This window comes from Phoca vitulina, unplaced genomic scaffold, assembly GCF_004348235.1.
Source record: "Phoca vitulina isolate PV1807 unplaced genomic scaffold, GSC_HSeal_1.0 scaffold2, whole genome shotgun sequence".
Classification (NCBI taxonomy): domain Eukaryota; kingdom Metazoa; phylum Chordata; class Mammalia; order Carnivora; family Phocidae; genus Phoca; species Phoca vitulina.
The window spans coordinates 85,803,916-85,825,651 of NW_022589705.1; the positions used below are offsets into that span (position 1 = coordinate 85,803,916).

The following is a 21,736-nucleotide window of genomic DNA, read 5'->3' on the forward strand; positions in this document are numbered from 1 at the left end:
AGAGTTTTTTGTATATTCTAAATACAAGTCCTTTATCAGATATGAGATTTTGCAGGTATTTTCTCCGTTCTATATCTTCTCATAACAGTACCTTTCATAGAGTAGAAATTTTTAATTTTGAGAAAATCCAGTTCATCAATTTTTTCTTCTTTTAAAGAGCATGCTTTTAATATCACATCTAAGAACTCTTGGCTTAGTCCACAGTTGCAAATATTTCTTCCTATAGGTTTTTCAGAAAGTTTTAGTATTTAAAATTTTGCATTATATCTGTGGTACATTTTGAATTTTTGTTTAAGGGGTGAGGTATATGACAAAGAGATTCATTGTTTTGCATATGGTTTTTTAACCATATGGTTCCAGCACCATTTGTTGAAAAGTATATTGTTTCTTCATTTAATTGCCTTTGCACCTTTGTGAAAAATAAACTCACTAGGTTTTAGTGGCTCTGTTTGTAAGTTTTCTAGTCTGTTTCATTGATCTGTCTGTCTATCCTTTTGCTGACACCATACTGACTTGAGGTTCATGTATTAGTTTTAAGGTTTGGATGTTTCTTCTATGCTCTCTTCCTTTTGTTTATTTAAAGCCAGAAACGTCATTTTTCCTATCATTACAAACAAATCTATAATTTTCTTTTATGTAGGAACAACATAGAGAGGTATCCCAAATTCATGAGTCATTTCTTCCTTTCTATCTGGATTTGTGAGCCGCAGTTTGACCCACAGAGATAGAGGATTTATCATGTGGGGATAATGTGGGAGATTGTGTACATTCTTTCCTAGGAATATAGACTGAAAATGATCGCATTGCATGCAGGTCTACACGATCACCATTGTCTGCATCATCCTAGTGTACTGCACCATGTCTATGAATAGAAAGATTCTTATTTCTCTGACCCCAGAAAGAAGGTAGAAAATCAGAAAGAGGTAGAATCATTGATAGAATCCCCATACATTTTGTACAGAATAGTAATGCCAGATCTTAAAGAATCAAGAAAATCTCCTTTAGCTCTTCCATAGTCAGTGGTTTTTTTATTTGCTTATTTTTAAAATTTATTTAAAAAATTGTAACATATATAACCTAAAATTTACCATTTTAACCTTTTAAAAAATTTTTTAATTTTTTAAGTTTATTTTTAGTAATCTGTGCACCCAACATGGGGCTCAAGCTCTTGACCTCGAGACCAAGAGTCGTATGTTCTGACAACCAGGCACCCCCCCTCCCCCATTTTTAACCTTTTCAAAATGTAGAGTAGTGTGATGTTAAGTACATTCATGTTGCTGTGCAGCCATAACCACCATCCATCTCCAGGAATTTTTCATGTTTCCTAACTTGTCATGGTTCTTTTTTTTTTTTTAAGATTTTATTTATTTATTTGACAGAGAGAGACACAGCAAGAGAGGGAACACAAGCAGGGGAAGTGGCAGAGGGAGAAGCAGGCTCCCTGTGGAGCAGGGAGCCGGATGTGGGGCTCTATCCCAGGACCCCGGGATCATGACCTGAGCCGAAGTCAGACGCTTAATGACTGAGCCACCCAATCATCCCTGTCATGGTTGTTTTTTTTTCTTTAAAGAAGGTAATTTTTTAAAAGATTTTATTTATTTGTCAGAGAGAGAGAACACAAGCAGGGGGAGCAGGAGAGGGAGAAGCAGGTCCCCAATGAGCAGGGAGCCTGATGTGGGACTGGATCCCAGGACCCTGGGATCATGACCTGAGCTGAAGGCAGACGCTTAACCGGCTGAGCCATCCAGGTGCCCCTGTCATGGCTCTTTTTTTTTTTTTTTTTTTTTTAAGATTTTATTTGTTTATTTGAGAGAGAGAGAGAATGAGAGAGAGAGCACATGAGAGGGGGGAGGGTCAGAGGGAGAAGCAGACTCCCCGCTGAGCAGGGATCCCGATGCGGGACTCGATCCTGGGACTCCAGGATCACGACCTGAGCCGAAAGCAGTCGCTTAACCAACTGAGCCACCCAGGCGCCCATGTCATGGCTCTTTTTAAACCTAAGTTCTACTACTGGAATTTCAGAACATTGCAATTATGATCTCATCTTCATATTACAATTTAAAAATGGTCTACCAGTTCAGGTAAATGTCAAGTCCTTAAAAATTTTCCAAAGCGTAGAGTTCTACCTATTAAAAACTTGTAGCCAGCAGTAGAATGTCCAGTGAAGGTTGACTTTTGTTGTATGTGAATGGCTAGCTCATTCAGTTCTTTTTTTGAAGGATAGCTTTTAAAATCTGTCAGATGTATGTTCCCTACTTGTTATTATCTGGATCCATATCCAGAGAAATCTGGCATACCAGCATTATTTTACTTGGTTATTATCTAAGGCTGTTTGAGTGATTCAGATGTAGGATACAAATGGAATTGCTAATTGCACTTCATCCTTCTTAATGAAATTTCTTTGAGATGGGCATTTTTGAAGGAAGAGGGGTACTTTGTTGCCTTCTGCTTTTGCTTTGTCACATGGATTGATTATGTTTTAATCTGAATTGGGTGTTAGTATAACACTTAAATATTTGTCTTAGAATTTAAAAACTTGAGAACTAAAAGCTAGGTTTGAAATTTGTGAATATATTGTTCTTTTTTCATGTGTATATCACTTTCTCATAGAAAGTTTGTATTTTTGTCTTGAGTAGAAGTATTAATAGCATGGTCAGCAGCCATTTTCTTGGCAATATTGTTTTTTTTGTGTGTGTGTGTGTGTGTGTGTGTTTAACCCATCTAAGCAGCGTATGTTTCTGGGTAAACTTAAATGTGACTATCAGGAAATAGCAATTTCGGAGTTAGTAGAAATCCAGAGTTCTGAGTTAGTAGAAAACCAGGGCCAGAGCAGGGGCTTTTCTGGCCAAGCACTTTGAAACCAGTGTTTCCAGATTTGTAAAAAAAAAAACGCAGTATAATGGTTCCTAGTTGTTAACATTCATATGGTGATTTCTAGAGACTTTTAGAGCAAAAACAGGATGGGAAAGAAGGTATAGGCTTTTTGTAGTTTCCAATTCCAAAATCAAAAAGGGTTCAGAAAACTTTTTTTTTTTCCTGGTAAATTAGCAAAAACTCTGGACAGAAATCCAGAAGTTTGAGTATTTATATATTTTGCAGTAGAGATACTAATGTGTTTGATTAAGGGGTGCTGCCGTAGACCCTGCTGGAGGTGTTATATGATGTAACAACTGTGTTAGCTTTCTACCAGTGGAAAAAATCTGAATTCCAATAAGGGATTTTAGACCTAAATTAACAGCCCAACATTAAATTGAATTGAAATAAAGAATAAAATGAGCTAGTTTTATTTCCCTGCAGTTACAGTGGCAAAAGACACAGAACAATGAAGAAAATTTTGGTTTTCTTAGAACACTGGTACCTTTTTTAAAAAATACATTTTCTTATAGACTCCAGAGTTAAAGCAGGAATAGTTATGTCATAGTGTTTAGGTTTGAGAATGCAGTTTCTGTTTTGCTTTTGTCCATTCAGAGTTACTAACGTTGTGACCCCTGAGATTTCTATAGTTGCTGGGTAGGGTCATTCAGGATGTTGTACTTTGTGGGGCATTTTACATGCCTGATGTCTCTGCTTGACAACTTCAAATTAATTCAGTCCTGTCTATTTCATCTTTCATAATAGCATGCATTATCTTTTTTATTTTTATTTTTTTAAAAAGATTTTATTTATTTGTCAGAGAGAGATAGTGAGCACAAGTAGGGGGAGCGGCAGGCAGAGGGCGAAGCAGGCATCCCTCTGAGCAAGGAGCCTGATGGGTGGGACTTGATCCCAGGACTCCGGGATCATGACCTGAGCCGTAGGCAGACACTTAACCGACTGAGCCACCCAGGTGTCCCAACATGCATTAATCATATCAGCATAGTTTTTATGCTTGGGTTTGAGATGAGCTCTCTCTTTGGTACCACCTAGGTAAGTACTAATTAGCTTAGGGTACTTTACTGTTCCCTCTGAGGTTTCCAATCTGGAATTTGCTTCTCTTATTGATCTACAGTTTCTAGAGTAGTACAGCTCTAGCCCTTATCTTTTATGAAGCTTTTCCCAGTGTAGGAAAGGGTTAATTTTGAATAAAACGTTATTGTGATAAAATATACATATCAAATTTGACTCCTTTCAAGTGTACAATGTTTTTAGTGCATTAATGGATATGTGCAGCCATTACCAGTCAATTTTAGAACATTTTCATCATCTCAGAAAGAAACCCCATCCCTCTTAGCTGTCAGCTCTCTCTCTTCATTTTCCCTAGTCCTAAGCAACTGCTAGTCTGTCTTTATAACCTATTCTGAACATTTCATAAAAATTGAATCATATAACATGTGGTCTTTTGTGACTGACTTCTTTCATTTAGCATGTTTTCGGGATTCATCCAAGTTGTGGTATGTATTAGTGCTTCATTTCTTTTTATTGCTAAATAAAATTTTTTTGTGTATGCTTTCCATTCATTAGTTGATGGACAGTTGAGTTCTTTCTGTCTTTTGATTGTTACGAATAACACTGCATGTATGTAAATATTCATGTACAAGTTTTTGCAGGGACCTATGTTTTCTCTCTCTTGGGTATATACCTAAGAGTGAAATTGCTGCGTCATATGGTAACTCAGTGTTTAAACTTTTGAGGAACTGTCACAGACTTTTCCAAAGTGGCTACCGTTTCACATTCCCACCAGCAGTGTATGAAGGTTCTAATTTCTTTGCATCCTCACTGACACTGTCTTTTTGATTGTAGCCATACTAGTGGGTGTAAAGTGGTATCTCACTGTGGTTTTGATTTGCATTTCCCTGGTGACTAATTATATTGAGCATCTTTTCATGTGCTTTTTGGCGATTTGTATCTCTTCTTTGGAGAAATGTCTTTTCATATCCTTTGTCCGTTTGAAATAATGGGTTATTTGTGTTTTTATTATTGAGTTGTAAGAGTTCTTTATATATCCTAGATGTAAATCGTTTATATAACATATGAGTTGCAAATATTTTTCCCTAGTCTACCAGTTGTATTTCTACTTTCTTGTTAGTGTCTTTTGATGCGTAAAACTTAACTTATTGTAGAAGTCTGATTTATCTATTCTTTTTGTTGTTTATTTTGTTGCTGTCCTAACAATCCATTGCCAAATACAAGGCCATGCAGATTTATCGCGTGTTTACTGAAAATTCCTAGTTTTAGTCTTTACATTTACGTCTTTGATCCATTTTGAGTTAATTTTTGTGAGGTAAGTTAATCCAGCATCATTCTTTTTTTTTTTTTTTTTTTCAGCTTGCAGTTAGAAACCCAAATTATTATTATTATTATTATTTAATTTTATTATGTTATGTTAGTTACCATACAATACATCATTAGTTTTTGATGTGGTGATCCACGATCCATTGTTTTCGTATAACACCCAGTGCTCCATGCAGTTCGTGCCCTCCTTAATACCCATCACTGGGCTAACCAGTCCCCCCTCCCCCCTCCCCTCTAAAACCCTATTTGTTTCTCAGAGTCCATAGTCTCTCATGGTTCATCTCTCCCTCCGATTTCCCTCCCTTCATTTTTCCCTTCCTTCTCCTAATGTCCTCCATGCTATTCCTTATGTTCCACAAATGAGTGAAACCATATGATGATTGACTTTCTCTGCTTGACTTATTTCACTTAGCATAATCTCCTCCACTCCCATCGATGTTGACAGCATCATTCTTTTGCATGTGTCTACCCAACTGTCCCCGCAGAAGGGGGTTAATTTTAATTTTAATTGATTTTTATTTTATCTTAAAGATTTTATTCATTTGAGAGAGAGAAAGCAAGAGGGAGAGAGATTGTGAAGCAGACTGTGCACTGAGCGCAGAGCCTGATGTGGGGCTTTATCCACAACCCTGATATCATGACCTGAGTCGCAACCAAGAGTCAGTTGCTCAACCAACTGAGCCACCTAGGCGCCTAAGTTTTAAATTGACTTTCTATAACTAATCAGTTAATCAGTTTCTATGTGCAGCAGATCTCAAACATTTCAAAGAATATAAATTTGGACTCAAAATATTTTTTGAAACATTCTGAATTAAGATAATTTTCTATATCATAAACAGTGACATAGTCTTTTTTTTTAGAATTAAATTTATATTGACTGTGTTTATTCAGGTTTTTTTCGAGAGAGAGCGAGAGAACGGGGGAGGGGCATAGGGAGAAGGAGAGAGAGAATCTTAAGGAGGCTGCATTCCCAGTGCAGAGCCTGATGTGGGGTTCGATCTCACAACCCTGAGGTCATGACATGAACTGAGATCAAGAGTCAGTCGCTCAACCAACTGAGCCACCCAGCCTTCCCTGTTTATACAGTTTTGACTAGTTCATTTCCTTTATAATGCTAAGTTGAATTTTGTTTTGTAGGGGTAATTTTCAAAATGTGCTAGTTTAGTTAAATTGGATTTCTTTAATTTTGGGGGTGCATATCCCTTAGTGAATCAGAACTAATATTAAAGGGAATATAGCTGTTTCCAAAGCAACTGTATTTGAAACAGTGCTTATTTTGGAGAAATCATGTATGATATCTTTGTGAAGCAGGTATAGTGTAGAGATTCTGCCCTTATCCTTATATTTTATACAAGTTCTCTTCCTTTTTCATTATCATAACTGTTTCAATCTCAAATATCGGAAGAAGGAGCGGGGCTCCTGGCTGGCTCTGTTGGTAGAACATGTGACTCTTGATCTTGGGGTTGTAGGTGTGAGCCCCAATTTGGGTGTAGAGATTATTAAAAAGTAAAATCCAAAAAAAGAGAAGATGTAAATTGACTGGCATTACCATATTGCCATAAGGCTTAAATAAGAAATAATGCAGAAAAAGATCTTTATCGTTAATTTGTTTTCATCTCCTGAAATCAGTTGCCTGTTTCTTCTCTAAAGTAATTTGTGCAATGGGATTTGTACTCTTGCTTTCCTTTTCAATGAGGCAATAATAACTTGAGGCTGTCACTTTAAGAATATTACTTATGCTGAGCATTGTTCCATATTGCTTATACTGAGCATTGATCCAGGATAGTAGCTTCTCTTACAGTGGACTGGGCAAAGTTTAGGAAAATTCAGCTGGGAGTTGTAAATGGAATATTAGTGTTTCAGCATACTGGTGGAAGATTTCTGTTGACTTTGATTACTTGTTTTCTAATTCTCAAAATCTGCCTTTTGAGGAGATACTGATTACAGGTCAAATTCAGGGTCAGATATGATTGCCATTGATCAAGAACCTTCATCCTAATGAGAGTTCATCATTCATGAAATTTCAGTACGCATGTGTGCTTAAAAAATTATTGGTCCCTTCTTTTTTTCCTGACATAAGTAGGAACATTCAGATCATTATGTAATCTCATAGATCTTTGAATTTCTTTGATGAAATTTGGTCTTTTTAAATTTTTTATCTGCCTAATTGACATTTAATGTGGAGGGTATGTAGTAAAAACTTTAATAATCAATTTAAAGTCTATTGTGCTTTAATCTTCAAATTTTATTTCTGAAATTTGTTAATTTTTTTTTAAAATGAAAGCAGGGAGGGCACCTGGGTGGCTCAGTTGGTTAAGCGACTGCCTGCGGCTCAGGTCATGATCCTGGAGTCCCGGGATTGAGTCCCACATCAGGCTCCCTGCTCAGCAGGGAGTCTGCTTCTCCCTCTGACCCTCCTCCCTCTCATGCTCTCTGTCTCTCATTCTCTCTCTCGCAAATAAATAAAATATAAAAAATAAATAAATAAATAAATAAATGAAAGCAGGGAATTAAAAATATTTTGCATTTGTATTTCTACTTAGAGTCTTAAATTCAGTTATTACATACCATCTATCTAGTTTTGTTAATGATTTTGCTTATATTTCCTAATGATATAATTCATAGCAGTTTGAACCACAGAAGTGTCAAGTGGGACTGCCTACTGTATTTCAGTTATGAGATTTAAAAAATAAAAACAGCATGCTCTAGAGCACTGCACATGCATATTACACTGCTCATTGATTGAATTACAATTTTAAGTGGTACTAGGAGAAGCCATTTGCTTGCTACCTTGAGCTCAAAGGTAAATAAGTAAATATCCAGTGATTTATGCTGGAGATACAGAGGTTGGTGAAAGCTGGTAATGAGCTTAATGGCAGGCAGAATTAGGAGATATGTTGTAGTGAAAGCTTTATATGCCTGTCATTTCTTTGAATTCACTTATTTATGGAGAAAATGCCTAGAAGTGCCAATTTCATACTAATGTATAGAGGCTGTTTTTAGTGGAAATGGGGCTAAACAACTTATTTGCAAATTACTAAAGTTAATTTTTTTATTGCGTTACTATTCAGATACCATAACATTCACACTTTTCAAGTGTACAGTTCAGTGGATTTTAGCATATTTATGAAGATAGGCAATCATCACCACTAAGAATTAAAGGAGAAAATTGCTTTGTAAAATAAGCTCACTTGGTTTGACACATTACCTGCCCATTCTGTAGTACTAATTATAATAGTTTATCATTGGGCAGATGATTCAGTTTGGGCCAAGAATTTGGAACTTTCTGGAAGTTTTGTTATGACACTTCATTGACTCTTCTATGAGATGAACTCATTTAGTTCTGTCATGTGGATAGGGGCAACCATATTTTGAGCAGGTTGTGATACTGTTTTTTACTATGCTGTAAAGTATTCTGTCTGTGGACACATTGATATAATAGGAAGAGTGTGGTCTCTATTTTTTTTTTTTTTAAAAGACACATTTATTCAGCGTCATGATCAGACTATTACATTTAGCAATCAACAGCATGGGTGCAAAAAAAAAAAAAATCTACATTAAAACCCTTTGTTGGAATGCTTTACACTTTCCACAGAACAGAAACTAAAATAACCTGTTATACAATTAGTCACAAATACAGTCCTTGAGTTTTTTGCCCATACACATGAGTATTGTCTAAAACATGTCTTCTTTGTAGCAGCTAGGCCCTGCCACCACTGTGCTTGGCTGAGTTCACAAATCTGTTGTAACCTGTAGCTTCCCTGTCACTTCTCTGGCTCTCCTCTCCTGCTAAGCTTTGTTTCCTGGCAGTAATTAAAACCTTCTGCCACTGCCATAGCTACTGCTGCTGCTGGAACCACCATAGCCACCTTGGTTTCGTGGTTTGGCAAAGTATTGGCCTCCACCACCATAGGGGCCAGAGCTTCTGCCTCCAAAATTTCCTCCTTTCATGGGTCCAAAATTTGAGGATTGATTGTTGTAATTGCCAAAATCATTATAGCTTCTGCCACCTCCAAAGTTGCTTCCATCATTACCAAATCCGTTATAGCCATCCCCACTGCCACCATAGCCACCACCACCTCGACTGCCACCAAAGGAGTGTGGTCTCTATTTAATTAACTAATTAAATTAATAAATTAATTAAAGAAGAGTGTGATCTTTAGAATTCAGGGAGACATGGCCTGACCACTTAGCCTTGTTAACTTGGGCAAGTTACTTCTTGCTGAGCCTCAGTTTACACGAGATACTGTGAAATGGTTCAGTGAAGACAACATAGTTGGTTAGACTTGCAGGCTACTTTAGATTCAAATCTCCTGACTTCTGTTTTCAGTTTTCTTTTTTACAGAACTGTTTTTGTTTTAAAATAAATGATTTTTACTCAAAACTTTTTTTTAAGAAACAATTTATCAGTCCACAGTATTCTGTTGGTGGTTTACAGAGAATAAAATAAACAAAATCAACATTCTGTATTTGTGGCCCAGGAGAAAGAATGTTTGTTACTGGGACTATTGACCATATATATGAATGCCTCTTTACAAATCTTGTAATTATATTTTAACCAATAAAATAACTAATAGAAATCAGGAAACTTAGCCTTCCTTTGTAAGGTTAAATGGTATGGCTCAGCTTTTGGGGCATAGTACTGAGAACTCTCATTTGAGAACTTTTTCTCATAGGGTGTGAGAATTAGCCTTAGCTAGAAAAAGCAATAGCTGTTGGCTTTGCAGAAGAAAAAATGGTGTAAATATTTTCTACCATTCATGTAACCACAATGCAGAACTGTAATTCAAAGAAAGTTTTATTTTAGCCAAGGGTAATCTTCATTTTGAGAGAATTAACAAGCTCATAATGAAGGACTTTTGTCCTGGACTTTGTGAGGCTTATGTTTCCTACATTGCAAATATATATATATATAGTTTGGATGAAGTAGTTCCTTTATGAAATGCTTTAGCTTTATTTCTTGCAGCATTTTATTTTATTATTTTTAACTTTCCAAATACTGTTTACTTCACTGAAAGCTTACAGCATTTTATTTATTTATTTTAAAGATTTTTATTTATTTATTTGAGAGAGAGAAATCATGAGCAGGGGGAGGGGCAGGGGGAGAAGCAGGCTCCTCGCTGAGCAGGGAGCCCGAAGCTGGACTTGATCCCAGGACCCTGGGATCATGACCTGAGCTGCAGGCAGACGCTTAACCGACTGAGCCACCCAGGCTCCCCTCTTACAGCATTTTATATCCATTCTTTGTGTCTAGGCGTTTATGACAACTTGAACTGTGGTCTTAGGTTGCTAGTTTTAAGAATTGTCTAGAGACTGGTACAGTGTTACTAATTTTGAATGACTAAAGCTTTGAGGGTTTTTGCTTTATTTCCCCTCTCCCATCTCGGTAAACTGTTGCTACTTACATATAAAGAATTTATCTTCTAATTCAGATTTCTGCAATTTGTGGTCATTCATATAGAATTATTATTTGCAGCTGTCATTTTGTCTTCCAAAATGTTTCATTGAATTAGAATTATGAGAAGTATGAAGTATTTGTTAGGTTTAAGGAAGCATTCTGTTTCATTTTGGGTTTATTTTATTTATAGTTGTCTTTTTTTAGAGGATGTTATTCATTTATTTATTTGACAGAGAGAGACAGGGAGAGAGAGAACACAAGAGGAGGAGTGGGAGAGGGAGAAACAGGCTTCCCCCTGAGCAGGGAGCCTGACGCGGGGCTCGATCCCAGGACCCTGGGATCATGACCAAGCCGAAGGCAGACGCTTAACAACTGAGCCACCCAGGCGCCCCTATTTATAGTCATTTTTTAAAATATATATTTGAATTATTATCGAAACACACAATACAGTTATGTAACCCTACTATCTGGAGAGAATTGCTATTGATCTTTCGGTTGTCTGGTTTTTTGTTGTTGTAGTCATTCTTAAAGAGGTAAAATATCACTTTACCAGGTAGAAGGAGCTCACATCATTTGGTTTTGAAGCTGAGTAAAATGATAGTCTTTTGTGTTTTAACAATCTCCTGGCAACATGCTGAACTATTTAAAATACTATGCTGGAGAGCATTTTTTTTTTTTTTAAATGGGGAGTTGGTGGGTTGATATGGGGAAAATGGCAGCTAAAATAGAAAAACAAGGATACAATTATATTCGCCATTTCTGTGTAGTTAGCAGAACAGACTGTGTCTTTGTCAGTAATTCCCATGTATATTCCTGAATATCCTGCTTATACTTCTTTAGTCTTTTTCTCTAGAAAGTAAAGGTGGTGGATTCTCATCCTGGACCTAAAGTGTGGAGGCCTGTATAATTTTATTTGTTTTGAGTTGCCATGGAATGTTTATCATGGGAATCACTTTTGGAGAGATTGATCTGATTACATTAAGAAATTTGAAATATTTGTTTTCCAGTTTTGTGGAGAAGTAAATAAGTAACCTCTCTAATTGGGTGACGAAAGTTGGGTCATTGACAGAACCTTGTGACGGTAATTTTCTGTTAATGCTAAAGCAAGGCATTTTTGAGTTCTCTTATCCTTAACTCGCTCTTCTAGAATCCCTAGAGGACCTGTGCAACAGCCCCTCGAGGACCGAATCTTCACTCCTGCTGTCTCGGCGGTGTACAGCACGGTGAGTACCTGAGGTCTGCTGTCGCAGTACCTAACTTCCTGCACATGAGCCTTTGATATCACAGCAGTGTTTGTTTGACTGGCACGTGAAAGGTTTTTGGCAAAAGGTTCATTAAAATCCCAAATTGAATTAGGTGTATTTAATATAAGAAAGGTGAATAGGGGGGCGACTGGGTGGCTCAGTTGGTTAAGCGGCTGCCTTCGGCTCAGGTCATGATCCCGGGGGTCCTGGGATTGAGCCCTGCATTGGGCGCCCTGCATTGGGCTCCCTGCTCAGCAGGAAGCCTGCTTCTCCCTCTCCCTCTGCCTGCCTCTCTGCCTACTTGTGCTCTCTCTCTCTCTTTCTCTCTGTCAAATAAATAAATAAAATCTTTAAAAAAAAAAAAAAAAGAAAGGTGAATAGGCTTTTTTCCCCATCATCTTAATAGGTGAGTGTGAAACAAACATTGTCTTAAGATACATTGGCTCATACACCTGTCGTCTTTTTCCTCCTTTTTCATCTTTCTGTAAATCCACTTCTGGCCTTGTGACTCTTTAAGACATTGAGTTTTAATTTTCTTTTTTGATATTAAAATTTTTTTTAATTTTAATATTTAAATGGTTTTAATTTTTTCCTTTCTCTGATTACAAAAAAAAAAAAATACAAAAAATGTTTGGAAATGGGAACACTGGCTTTAACCCAGGAAATTTAATATTTTATGTTAAATGATTAATTCCAATTCATAAATGAAGGGAAATTTAAAAGGTAGAGGATGAAGGTCATAAAATTAAAAGCAGATTTCAGGTGTCTCACAGTGAGCATGAGAATTTAGGGAGAACGGAAGAGTCAGACATCTTTTTATTTCAGTTTATCATACCAATAATTCCTCACCCTCCAAATAGGGTCTTTAAAGAAACTCAGAGTGGTGAGAAAGAGGGGTAAACAAGTCATTGTAATTTAAAGTGGTATGATAAAGCAATGATTCTTATCCTTTTGGGTTATGAATTACTTTTAGAATCTGAACATAGCCACAATGCTTTCTTCTCAAAAGAGAGCATATACCCAGTGTTTACATATAATTTCAGGATTTCACAAATATGCATTAGACCATTCATCAGCCCAAGGTGAGGAACCTTTAATTAGAGATGCAAACGTGCTATATATGGGAAAGGAAGAGGCCACGTCATTGAGGAAGTGGCACTAAGCTGGAAGGTATAGAACTTCTCTAGGCAGAGTAGGGAACACAGGGCCTTCTAAGAAGTTAAAATTCAGAGGCATGCTTAATGGAATGGCCAGTAGTCAGCTTAGTGAGGCATTTGTGTTAGGTTTTGTAGCAGAAGTAGAGATGAGATAGTAGATGGGTTTTGGAGGTTTTAAGATTGTTTTGAAGGGTTAAAACTTTATTGTGCAGGAATGGGTAGGATGGTTTCCCTGAAACAAGTCTCAGTTTACACCTATTATAGATCAGTTAACACTTGTAAATTATTTGAACCCCCTGACTCTTAAAATGGACTCCGTTTGGATGACAAATTGCCTGATCATCCTAGTAATTGAGAACCTTCAATTTACATTGAAAAACAGCCTTTAATTTTTTTCTGGCATAAACCTTCTGTAGGCCAAAGGGTTTTGTTTTGTTTTGTTTTGTTTTGTTTTGTTAGTACTGACCTTGAGGTCACCTTAATTTTTGTCTGGGGGACGCCTGGGTGGCTCAGTTGGTTAAGCGTCTGCCTTCGGCTCAGGTTAAGATCCAGAGTCCTGGGATCAAGTCCCCACATCTGGCTCCTTGCTCAGTGGGGAGTCTGCTTCTCCCTCTGCCTGCTGCTCCCCCTGCTTGTGCTCTCTCTCTCTGACAAATAAAATCTTTACAAAAAAATGAATTTTTGTCTGGCAGAACTCTTAAAATATATATTTTTTTCTAATTATAAAAGTACTCTTTGCCATTCAATTAGTATTTTCAAGATTAAGATAAGTAAAAGAAGAAAATGAAAATTTCTAGTGATCTTGAGTGATTTCTAGAAGCAACTACGATAACCATTTCTTTGGTATAGTTTCCTTTGTCTTTTTTTCTGTGTTGTAGGCTCTGTGTAAGATATTTGATTCTATTTTGTCAGTTTATATTATAATGTTAGCTTCTCCTATGCTATTTGACATGTTGTAAATAATAAATGGCTGTCTATTTTGTCATAAGAATTTAATATTCACTGAACATTTGACAAATATTTCTTGAGCTTTTAATGTGTGTCAGGCACTGTTTGGCGTTGTGGATATAGTAGTGAGCAAACCAAACCCACTGTTACTCATAGAGTTTATGCTGGTCTGTGGGATAGAAGGGAAGTAAACAAATGTATGTGCAATATAGTAGTGGGTAGGAGTAAGTGTCTTGATGAAAATGAAGTAGTATAAAGGGATGGAGAATGACTGGACAATCCTGGACATTCTGTCTAAAGGCATTTAAGTAGAAAGCTAAGGAGTGAGGGAGTGAGCCTTGCAGATTTCTAGGTAAAGCATATTTCCAGTAGAAGGAACAGTAGTGCAAAGGCCTAGTGGGTAACAATGTGCTTAATGTGGTCTTAGAACTGCAAGGAAACTAGTGTGGTTGGAGTAGAGAGAGGGTGGGAATAGAATTCAGAGAAGTATCTGGAGCATCAGATTATGTGGGGCATTATTTACCATGGTAAGAATTTGGATTTTAATCTAAATGTGATGGAAAGCCTTTAGAAACTTTAAAGCAGTATGTCTGAATTTCCGTTTAAAGGCCATTGTAGTTATTCCATAGAGAGTAGACTGACGAGGGCAGGTGGTTGTGGTGGTGAAGTGGAAGCAAGAAGATGAGTTAAGAGGTTATTATAGTAAAATAGGCAGAAGATGTTGGTGGCTTCCTCTAAGGTAGTACAGAAAAAGAGATGAGTAGTGAAATTTGGTATGTATTTTGAAAGTAGACTCAATAGGATATCGTGAAAGCTTGGATGTGAGATGTGAAAGAAGAGCAAAGGGTGTTGTTAGGGATTTAGCTTGAGTAGCTGAATGAATGTGGTGCTTTTCATGCAGATGAACACTGGGTGAGGACCAGGGTTTTTGTTGAGAAAAATCAATAGACGTGAACATTATTTAGGTGAGAAGTTAAACATTAGGTTGTTTCTAATATTTCCTATTAGAAATAACTTACTTGAATTTAAAGCCTTTTCTGAATTTTGGATTATTTTTGTAGAATAACTTCCTAGAAATGAAATTATTGAGTTAAAGTGTTAGACATGTTTTTGAAATTCCTTGTAATTGAAGACATGTGACTTTGGAAACTTAGTACTTTGGACAGGAGGTCATCTAAATCCTGTGAATGATAGCACAGTGCCTGCTACAGAGTTTACATGCCATGTTTTGAAACAAAGGTTTTGAATTTTTTTTGAGTTAGATCAGATTTGACTTTTACTATTTGAAGCCACTGCCATATATATAGTCCTTTAGTCAGTGAAAAAAGTGGGTGCACCAGTTATATATAGTGCCTGTCCTGGAAGGGTAAGGGATTTTATTTTAGGCAGTAAAAAGTTACCTTAAAATATGGCAGTCTTCACTTTTTTGATCACCTGTTTCCATTCTTAGCAATTTAAGTCTCTGCCTCACTTCTACAGTGTTGTGCACATTAACTGAATGAGTAGCAGAGTAGTGACCAGGTGTTTTGACATTTTTAATCCCCCTTCTTCTCAGCCCCAAGATTATGTATTGGTCACCATTTCTCTAGTGTCTAAGTCCATTAGCATCCTTTCTGTGTCATAAAATAAAGGCTAACCCTCAGTTCACCTCCTCCTGTCTCACCATATGGTGCCCATATGTCACTTTAATTGAGTTGGTTGAATTCCTTGAAAGGCAAACATGAATCCTGGCCAGTCTTAAAAAATTATACAATCAAAGATTTTACTTTTTTATGTCTGTTATGCAGACTTTATGTCCTTATGTCAGCATTTCAGATAGGTTTTCTGCTGATAAACAAGCATCAAAAGGACTTTTTTTTTTTTTTAAAAGATCTATTTATTTTAGAGAGAGAGGTGGGTGGGGTGAGTGGGAGAGGGAGAGAGAATCTTGGCAGTCTCCATGCTGAGTGTGGAGCCTGACATGGGTCTCAGTCCCAGGACGCTGAGATCATGAACTGAGACGAAACCAAGAGTTGGATGCATAATCAACTATGTCACCCAGGTGCCCCAGAACTCAATTTTTATAATGCTGTCATGTTACATGTTTTAGGCTGATTATCATTTATTTATTTATTTTAGCATGATTTATAGAAGTTTCTCTTTGGAACATTTATCAGGGAGGGGAGAGATACTTTTGTCATTTTTCTTTATTAATAGCCATAATTACATGAGAGTGATTGATTATATGAACAAAAAAAGAATAAAGCCAGTAGTTTTTAAGCTCTAGTAAGAGAAATATATATTATATGGTAAGAGAGGAAATGGCAAAACTGAAGAGGAATGAGCTAATTTCTGGTATTTTATTAATAGCTCTCTCAATTGGCATGCTTCTGAAAAATAAACTATGAAATTCTTTCATGTTGTATATTTTTGGCTTAATATTTTATTTAGAGAAATTAGATTTTATGACTGTTAAGCCACTATTTATTTTTTTGATAAATAATCCATGCCAGCATGGATCCCAACATGGGGCTTGAACTCATCACCCTGAGATCAAGACCTGAGCTGAGATCAAGAGTTGGTTGCTTAACCCACCGAGCCACCCAGGTTCCCCTAAGCCAGTGTTTTAAATATAATTGCAGAAATAAACTTAATACAAAATTTCTGGAATAATGACTTTACTACAAGAAGCAGCAATCATACATACTCTGGTGGATTGGAAGAGTTGTGTTATTAACTGTTTCTGCAAAATTCCTATAAATAATTTAATCTGAATAAATTTCTCCTTAATGCTGTAACATTTCATGATCCTTTTTAGCCAGCTTATACTTTTAAAGTCTTTATTCTTTCATACTGTAGTTCTGTGACATCAAATTAGAAAATAATGCTTTTACGTTTTTTCCAGTCACTGATAAATACTGAGTAGGCCAACATGTCAGTGGAGATACCTGCACAGGGACAAAATTTAGCATGGGTCGATCCATACTCCTTAGACAGTTGTATCCAGCAAGATGGAAATCCACTTAATTGTCCTATAATCCAACCCAGAATGACAATCCATTTTTTCCCCCCAGTGGTAAATATGCCAGTTGAACTGATGATTTGTTTATATAGACTTTATTTTTAAAAACAGCTTTATTGGGGTATATTTGACATACAGTATATATAGTGCTAATGATTTACATATATCTAAAGTGTATAATTTGGTAAGTTTTAACATATGTATAGACCCATGAAAACCTTTGCTACAATCAAAATTAACACACATCATTCTTAAAAGTTTCTTCATTCCTCTTTGTAATCTTTCCTTTCCACCTTTGGTCTGCTTTCTGTTGTTATGGATTCATTTTTTAGACCTTTATTAAAAACTATAATAGGAAAAGGAATAATGCAGTAGGTGCTGGTTGTTTTTTGACTTTTTGTCACTCAGGTTAATTATTTTGAGATATTTCCATGTTGTATTTATCAGTAGCTTCTTCCTGGGGAAAAAAGTAAACTTTATTGTTACTATTATTATTATTATTATTATCTTTAGAAAAAGTAAACTTTAGGCTTAAAATTTAGGGCTGACATAATCACATGTTCTATGTATTCTTCCCCCACCCCAAGGATAGAGTTTGGTTTTCATTAAACATAATGAAAATCATGTGATTATACAATTTGGTTGTTTTCTTTTTTAATACAGCATTGTATCATAAATAATTTCCCATGTTATTACATAACACTTATAAACATTATAAGCACAAACATAAGTTTATGTTTGACATAAGTATCATGTCAATGAGGTGAACCATAATTTACATAATGAGTAAATTTAAAAACTCGTGTTTGGCTTAAAGATTCCTTTATTTTCTGTTTTAAATAATTTTGTGATAAATACATATGCTTAAATAAAATACACATATATGTGCATATTTTTGTCTGTTTAAATAGGATTATTTCCTTAGGCTAAGATTCTCAAAAGTAGCCTTAGTATGTTAAAATAACACACACTTTAAAGATACTTAATATTTTTGACATGTGATACAGTTATTGGCAGGTTATATTGTGGCAAACAGTATAGGAATGTATCCATTTCATTGTATCTTGAGTTTCAGGTGTTCCCATTTTTAAAAATAAATATTTAATTAATTTATTTAGAGCGTGAGTAGGGGGAGGGGCAGAGAGAGAGGGAGAAAGAATCTCAAGCAGATTCTTTGCTGAGGACAGACCCATAGTGGGGCTCAATCTCACGACCCTGAGGTCATGACCTGACCCGAAATTAAGTCTGTTGCCTAACCTACTGAGCCACCCAGGTGCCCCCAGGTGTTCCCATTTTCAGTTGTGTTTGCTAACTTGATTGGTCAAAAGTGCTATTTCACAGTCCACAAAGGAGAAAATCAGCAGGTTTTAAGTGGCTGTGGAAGAATGTTTAACATTGGTAAAATGATGTCATATTTTGTCTCTAAAATTTGCAAAGTTTTAATTAATACCCATTTCTCAGTTGTAGAAATGTAATAATTAGGAATGTTTTGGGACTTTTCAAAAGTAATTTTTTTTCCCATTCAATATTTTTACATTATGGACTATAGAAAAGGAATGAAATTTTCCTGTTAGTTGTGACAAAAAGGATTTTGTTGTGGGGCGCCTGGGTGGCTCAGTTGGTTAAGCGACTGCCTTCGGCTCAGGTCATGATCCTGGAGTCCCTGGATCGAGTCCCGCATCGGGCTCCCTGCTCAGCAGGGAGTCTGCTTCTCCCTCTGACCCTCCCCCCTCTCATGTGCTTGCTCTCTCTCATTCTCTCTCTCTCAAATAAATAAATAAAATCTAAAAAAGAAAAAAAAAAAAAAAGGATTTTGTTGTAAGAAGATTGTAGTTTTACAATTATTATTGTTGTCACTTTTCTCCAATAGCATTGCTGATATGTGACCATAATTAGAAATCCAGATTTTTGGGTTTGAAATTTAAATAAAAAATCACATTCAGATATTTCCTTTTTTTAATAAAATTGTGGTAAAATATGCTTAACATAAAATTTACCATCTTAATCATTTTATTTTTAAAATTAATTTTTAAAAAGTTTGTTTAATATGTACTCCCAGCATGGGGCTCGAACTCACAACCCCAAGATCAAGAGCCACATGCTCTGACTGAGCCAGCTAGGCATTCCCCCATCTTAATCATTTTAAAGTTGTACTAATACATTCACATTTTTGTGCAGTCCCATCACCGTCCATCCCTAAAAGTCTTCATTTTAAAAACTGAAACTCTGCCTCTTAGAACAACTACAACTATTCTATGACAACTCCTCATTACCCTTCCCCTGAGTCTCTGGAAACCACCATTCTACTTTCTATGTCTATGATTTTGACTACTATAAGTAGCTTGTGTAAGTAGAATTATACAGTATTTTTCTTTTTGTGACTGTTTTTTTTCACTTAGCATAATGTCCTCAGTGTTCATCCATGTTGTAGCAGGTGTCAGAATGGCCTTCTTTTTGAGTCATGTGGTTATCCAGTTTTCCCAGCACCCTTTGTTCACAAGACGCTCTTTCCTATTGAATGGTCCTGGCATCCTTGTTGAACGTCATGTGAGCATATGAGCGAGTATTTATTTTTGGTCCCTGTATTCTCTTCTATTGGTCTGTATGTCTGTGTTTATGCCAAAACCACACTACTTTTTATTACTGTAGCTTTGTAGTAAGTTTTGAAATCAGGAAATGTGAGTCTTACAGTTTTGTTCTTTTTTAAGATTGTTTTGTCAACTTGAACTGTCTTGAAATTCCACATAAATTTTAGGATGGATTTTTCTGTTTCCGTAAAAAACATCATTGGGATTTTGGTAGGGGTTGCATTAGATCTATAGATCACTTTCAGCAGTATTGACATCTTAACAATATTAAATCTTTCAATCTATGAACATGAGATGTGTTTTCATACATTTATGTCTTTAATTTCTTTCAGTGCCGTTTTATATTTTTCATTGTAGAATTCTTTCACATTTTTTGTAAACTTCTAAGTATTCTTTCTAAGGCTATTATAAATGGAATTGTTTTGCTCATTTCTTTTTCAGATTGTTCATTGCTCATGTATAGAAATTCAACTGATATTTGTGTGTTGATGTCATATCTTGCTGCTTTCCTGAATTCATTTGTTATTCTGACAGTTTTCTTGTGGAATCTCTAGCATTTTCTACATAGAAGATCATATCTCAAACAAATAATTTTACTTCTTTTTCAGTTCACATGTCTTTTGTTTCTTATTCTTGCCTAATTGTTAGGGTTTCTGATACTGTGTTGAAAAGAAGTGGTGAAAGCAGGCATCCTTGCTTTGTTCCTGATTTTATAGGAGAAGCCTCAGTCTTTTGCCATTGAGTATGAAGTTTGCTGTGGGTCTTTCATGCATAGCATTTATTATGTTGAGATAGTTTCCTTCTATTTTTAGTTTGTTGAGTCTTTTTTATCATGAAAGCATGGTGAAGTTTTTTCTGATCAGGTGGGTTTTCTCCTTCATGTTGTTGATATGGTATATTATACTGATTGATTTTTATATATTGAACTGCCCTTGCATATCAGGAATAAATCCCACTTGGTCATGATATATAATCCATCTAATATGCTATTGGATTCTGTTTACTAGTATTGTGTGTCTTTCGTTGTTGTTTTTGTTTTTTGTGGGTTTTTTTTTGAGGATTTTTGCATTGTTATTGGTCTGTCATTTTGTAGTGTCTTTATCTGGCTTTGATATCAGGATCATGCTGGTCTCATAGAATGAGTTAGGAAGTATTTCCTCCTCTTCAGTTTCTTGGAAAAGTTTGAGAAGAATTGGTATTACTTCTTGTTTACATGTTTGGTAGCCATTTCCAATGAAGCCATCAAGTCCAGGGCTTTTCTTTTTTTTTTTGGAAGCTTTTTGAGTACTGATTAATTTTCCTTACTAGTTACTTGTCTATTCAGATTTTCTGTTTCTTTGTGATTTAGTCTTTGTAGATTTTGTGTTTCTAGGAATTTGTCTATTTCACCTAGGTTTTCCAATTTGTTGGTGTTTAGTTATTTTCCTAATATTGGCCTTTGATTCAATGTTCAACTCAGAATTGTCTAATCACTTGAAAAAATCTGGGTCAGTGGTTCTCAGCTAGAGATGCTTTTGCCCTCCAGGGACATTTGGCAATGTCTGGAGACATTTTTCATTGTCACAATCTGGTGCAGGAGTGGGGAAGGAATGCCTGTGGCATTTGAAGGCTAGAGACCAAGGATGCAGTTAAACATCCCAAAGTGCACAGGACAGCCTCATAACAAAAATTATCCTACCCAAAATGTCAGTAATGCCATGGCTGAGCAACCCTGATTTCTGTTTTACTTAAATGTTAGTTAACATTATTAAGATTACTTAAAATTGGGGCGCCTGGGTGGCTCAGTCAGTTAAGCGTCTGCCTTCAGCTCAGGTCATGATCCCAGGGTCCTGGGATCGAGCCCCACATTGGGCTCCTTGCTCCGTGGGAAGCCTGCTTCTCCCTCTCCCACTGCCCCTGCTTGTGTTCCTTCTCTTACTGTGTCATTCTCTGTCAAATAAATAAATAAAGTCTTTTTTTAAAAAAAAAGATTACTTAAAATTGTTAACACTCAATCCAGCTAGTATTTGTAGAATACCTACTATGTACTATATTACTTCTGGGAGAAAAACATTGATATGAAAGTAAAAACTAATGAAAATTGTAGTAAGTACTTTGAAGGAGATACACAGGATATAAAATTAATAAGAGTAATTCTTGTTTTTTTTTTTTTTTTTAAGATTTTATTTATTTGAGAGAGAGAGACAGAA

At 36.0% G+C, this 21,736-nt stretch overlaps 1 protein-coding gene across 18 annotated transcripts in view; it reads left to right on the forward strand.

The window, feature by feature from the left end:
• EIF4G3 (eukaryotic translation initiation factor 4 gamma 3) overlaps positions 1 to 21,736 on the forward strand; it is a 333,115-nt gene that overhangs the window by 83,907 nt on the left and 227,472 nt on the right. For all 18 annotated transcript variants that reach the window (XM_032391835.1, XM_032391889.1, XM_032391850.1 and 15 more), the window contains exon 2: positions 11,757 to 11,832. In XM_032391835.1, the coding sequence (XP_032247726.1) occupies positions 11,757 to 11,832 (76 nt within the window). The remainder of the gene's footprint in view (positions 1 to 11,756; positions 11,833 to 21,736) is intronic.